This window comes from Pediculus humanus, genomic scaffold (genome assembly GCF_000006295.1).
Source record: "Pediculus humanus corporis 1103172107370 genomic scaffold, whole genome shotgun sequence".
Lineage (NCBI taxonomy): Eukaryota > Metazoa > Arthropoda > Insecta > Psocodea > Pediculidae > Pediculus > Pediculus humanus.
In genome coordinates this window covers 85,430-90,546 of record NW_002986998.1, presented here as the reverse complement: position 1 = coordinate 90,546, position 5,117 = coordinate 85,430, and the positions used below count along the sequence as shown (strand labels likewise).

Below are 5,117 nucleotides of genomic sequence, written 5' to 3'. Positions count from 1 at the left end.
ATTAAAATTTAACAAAAAAATAAAAATAAATAAAATAATAGTAATAATAATAAAAAAGCATCTGGTATACTTAAATAATGTTATGATTCGTTAATATCGTCGTTTTATAAGTTTTTTTTTTTCATTCATTCATTCATTCATTCATTCGTTCGTTAGCGTTCGTGTGTGAATGAGTGAAGAATGAATGACTGAATAAATTCGCGGTCCAGCCTCGTCATAGAATATTTCATTTATCACTTTTTAATTAAATTTTTCATTTTATTCACGCATTTGTTCATGAAATTTTGCCTTTTCTTATTATTATTATTATCATTATCATTATTATTGTCTTCGGTGTTTGTTAATGACGTCATTGAATCACTGCACTCCGCAGAATTTTCTTCGGTGTAATCGGAATTTAAACGATCTTCGTAACTTTTTGATTTTATCGAATTTTTTATCGGGAAATTTTCTCGTTTTTCTCGTTTGTCGTTTTCGTTTTCGTCGTTTTCGTCGTCGTTTCCATCACGATCATCATCATTATTATTATCACGGGTAACATCCGTAGGTGTCGTTTTATTTAAATTGTCATCGCTTACGTTTAAATTGTTGTTGTTTTTGTCGTCATCGTTCGAATCCCGTTTTTTCAGGTACGTTTGATTATCGACAATGTACGATTCTTCGGATGGTGCATCGAGTAAACCGTCCAAACTTCGTGATCTGTTTCCGCCGAGGTTAGATTTTGTATAACTTGTCGGTAATTTCGGCGGCGTCGAAGATTGTGCAGAACTCCTTCGGATTCTTCCCTGAATCATTTGACGATTTTTACTTTTTGGACTTGTCGGAGGACGACCCGACAGCCAATTTTTTTGCGGACTTGCAGTGTTTCTCAGCCTTAATCATAATAAAAAAAAAAAATTTTTTTTTTTTTTTTGTTGCGATTGCGAAATAATTTTTTTTTTTTTTAAAAAAAAAAAAACGATATTCAATACTTACGTTTTTAATTTAGCTGACGAGGCTGGGCCGTCTAGTCATTCTTTCGATCCCCCTGAATTCCCTCCCGTTTCTTTGTCGCTTCCTTTACCGTTACTATCATTGCTAAGCATTCTTTGATAATTGGGTGGTTGCCTACTTATCGTGCTCGGCGTGCTCGGTGTCACGTCGCCCTTTCCAATACCCATTCTTCCTTGATTCACCATGGATTCTCCTTTCATAAATCTTTCCAATTTATCAACGCAAGCATCTTGATAATCGTGAATCCATCTCACACCGTTAAAATGACATACGGCTCTCATATCTTCCGGTAATTCTTCCGGATCCGGCCATTGAAAATTATCTATTATCGGTATTATATTGCACTGCGATTGAAGAGCAGCAACTATTTCCTATATCGACAAAGAAAAGAAAAATTTATTATTTGAGAAAATCTCAAAACGTCGGTCGGGATTTATGTCGTCACTCACCCTGTGAACCCAGTCTTTACAATCGACATCCGCTATGCACCTTTCCAAAGCTTTAGGAGTTAAAACCAAAAGGAAAAATTTAGCTTGACGAATGCTTTGTAATAAATTATTATCGAATTTTCCAGCTTCGAGCCTTTCCACGTCAATGAATACCGTGAAACCTCGTAATTCTAAATGAACCTTTAATAGACTAGCTAATTGCGAGCCGTTCGATCTTCTATAACTGACGAATACGTCTAAAGATTTATCGAGATTTTCCTCGCTCGAATTCACTATGTTATCTTCGAGTACTGAAATTAAATTTTTCCTGTCATTTCGCCATTATATTAACTGAACCATCGATGACGTTGGTACACCTGATACTTGTTTACTCACCTTTTATGGTATCTAATATTCTTAACCTATGAATGCTGTTTGCAATACCGCATTCCTGAGTCAATTGTTCTTCTTTTAAATTTCTCAACGAATCTCTGTCGACTCCCGCGTTAAGCATGGAATATGTGTATATTGGAAATTCGGGTCCGATGGTTTGTAAAAACGAATTTAAATTCGTCGTGTCTTTACTACTGTAATCCGCCATTTTTTTTAAATTTTGTAATTCTCTCGTAAACCTGAAACAATTTCATAAAAGAGAGAGAGAGTGAATTGGATTATTGGATATGAAAGAGTATGAATAAAACAACAATTTGTACCGTTTTCTTCTTATTCCGTTAGCTATTCCGATGTCGTCTCTTAAATTATTTTCCGTGAGTTGAAGTAATAAATCTCCATCGACTCTACTTTCGGCAAAATTAGATGCATATTCGGCAAATCCTATTTGTTTGACCCATTCTCGCACGTCTTCGGTCGACCATAAAGGCACTTGTTGACTTAGTTTATGAGGCACTTCTTCTCCGATCAATCTCAGGGCTTGTGCTGCGTATTTCGATGCCACCGCGTTGGGACAACTCGCACATTTTTTCAAAGGTTCTATCGCGCCTATTTCTTCGAATATTTCCGTGTTTCCTTGCTGTTGTTTTATACCGGCTTCCATGCAAAAATGAAAAGCTGCTAAATTTCTCGCTTCTTCTCTTTTCGAACTGAGTACCGGAACTAGTCTTTGTAGCCAGTGTTTGCTCTGACCGTGAGCGTGTGCCAAATTCGATTTTGCAAATTCGCTGGGATTATGAGATGTCACGAAGGGTTCTACCAAGTCTAAAGTACCAGATTTTAACACAGCCGCTTCTATTTCTTTATTAGCCACGAGTACGGCTATTGCCAAACACGCGTAATATTTTATGTTATCGTCGTTGTGAAAAGCGAGAGGAAACAGCCACATGGGAACCTGAAATCACATGATGAAAACCATTCATTTTTTTTTTTTCACAATTACATTTAACGTAAAAATTTTTTTAAATTTTAAATTCGATATATACCTTTCTTTTGATCATGGCTTCTTGATTTTCTGCTCCACCGTAAAGTGAAAGGTTAGCTAAGGCACTCGCACAATGCCTCAAAGTTTCCACGTCGTTTTTTCGACATTCAAACAAAACGGCATCCAATCCACCCAATCGGATAACATCGCTACAAGTTCCTTCGCTATGCTTAAAAAGATGTTCTAAAATACCCGTTCCTACTCTACAATGTTCGTTATTTACATTTTTTGTACAAACGCAAGCAACTTTTACTACCTAGAATCAATAATAATAATAATAATAATCACTATTCGTCTTCTTCTTCTTTCATTTATTTAAATGAATGTCTCACCTTTTCCAAACCGTTTTCTACAACGTGTGCACGATTTTCCGTCGTAAGACATTGTTCCAATAACCTAGCACTTGAAAATTGTAAATCCTTATCGGCGGCAACGCAATGAAACATAATTATATCTAATCCGCCACATTTTCTAAGGGCATCGCAGAGAGAATACCCTAATTCGTGTCCGTGTGTGGGTACTTCCCATGCTTTTCGTATCATTTGATTTATACGATTTAAAATCTATAATTACATTTAAATCAAAATTAATAAAAATAGAGAGAGAGAGGGAGAGAGGCGAAAATGATTTCTCATTCACTCACCTTAGGTGTTTTTCCTAACGAACCATTATTAGCTCTAAGAATTTGTACGAAACCGTGAAGAAGACTCGAATATTTTCTAATTGCAGATTCAACCTTTTCCGTACTAGATCTAGAATCTAACCTTTCGAGATCTTCAAATCCTAAAGCTAAAAGTTCTTCTTCCGTTTGTTTGGCTGCCATATTTGGTAAAGAATGAATCTGTAACAATACACCCACACATGTATTAATATCACAACTTATTATTATGATTAATATAAAAAAAAAAATTATTAATATCACTGCAAATTGTCATGATTTTTTATCATACCTGAGATGATGAGATCACTGACTTAGAACTAACGCCTTTTGACGTGATTTTATAATTTGATTGTGAAGTTTGTGCCACGTGTTTTGATTCATGATTAAATATTCCTGACGATGTAACTGTTTGTCGCTGCTGTTGCTGCGAAATTGCCTGTGTTAAAAAATGTAATTTTTAAATAATAATTTACAAACAAACAAACAAATCAAAGTTGAGAGAGAGAGAGATAGAAAATAAATTCGCTACGCACAAAATTATTATTATTTTTTTACCTTTTCACTACTAAACGCTTCCGTTTGCATTTTCACACTTGTTGCAGTCATGTTTTGACTTTCTTCTTGTGAAATCTGATCAACAGTGAGCATCCTTTGATCCTAGAAAATATAATTTAAAACATTTTTTCTCTTTCTTTCTCTTTCAATTAAAAAAAGTAAAAGGAAAAACAAATAATAATAATAATCACGAGACTAAGCAAAGTAAAAAAAAAAATTTTTTTGCCGCGACAGCATCAAATTTTTTTTTTTTATTAGAGAGAGAGAGAGAGAACACGTACGCAAGATTTTTTATATATAAAAATTATTATTATTATTATAGAAAAATATTATTCGAAGTAAACAATCGATGACAATGATCGAAAAAGAGAAAAATAAATCGGATGATTTATTAACAAATCCGTGACGATTAATATAATTAGCAGCAAATGGCGGATATTATTTACGACGGTTTAATCCTATTATTTACTTATATGGAATCTCGCGATACTAATAATAATAATAATAATAATAATAATAATAATCATAATAATAATAATAAATTTATTGTGAAATAAATTATAATATAAATTTTATTTATTTATTTTTTTTTTTTTTGAAAATTTTATTTCAATAAAATATATATACAAGCATCGGAAAATTTTATCGGATTTTTTTTTGCTTGCTTGTTTTGTTTTAAAAATTAACAACGGATTTAATTAAAAATTTTGTCTGTCGAAATTTGTTTAAGTTTGTTATTTTAATTATAAAGTGGAAAAATTAAAAAAAAAAAAAAAAAAAACGCTGTCGGTTTCGTAGAAAACAAACAGAAAAAACCGACAGATTCGATCGATCCCCCTTTAAAAAATAAATAACGACGAAATTTGTCAATTTCTCGAAAATTTTACCTTTAAACTAAGATTTTAATGACGTCATTTGTAATTTTTTGATGTCACTTTTTGTGGTAACGACGTTCGTCATAAGTTAAATAAATTAATAAATTATAAATTATAAGTTAAAGGGATGAAAAAAAAAAAATTTTCTTCCGCCCTTTCTGTTTGTTTGT

General features: G+C 32.8%; 1 protein-coding gene across 1 annotated transcript; it reads right to left on the bottom strand.

Annotated features, from left to right (window-relative positions):
- Positions 1-1,010: 1,010 nt before the first annotated feature.
- Phum_PHUM011730 (Sterile alpha and TIR motif-containing protein, putative) lies at positions 1,011-4,174 on the bottom strand (the record flags this gene model as incomplete). Its single annotated transcript, XM_002422717.1, is given in 10 exon segments — positions 1,011-1,364; positions 1,443-1,732; positions 1,818-2,053; positions 2,135-2,766; positions 2,858-3,112; positions 3,189-3,419; positions 3,500-3,697; positions 3,807-3,827; positions 3,840-3,953; positions 4,073-4,174. The coding sequence occupies 10 exon segments, from the start codon at positions 4,163-4,165 to the stop codon at positions 1,011-1,013; spliced, it is 2,424 nt and encodes an 807-aa protein (XP_002422762.1). The 5' UTR covers positions 4,166-4,174.
- Positions 4,175-5,117: the final 943 nt, after the last annotated feature.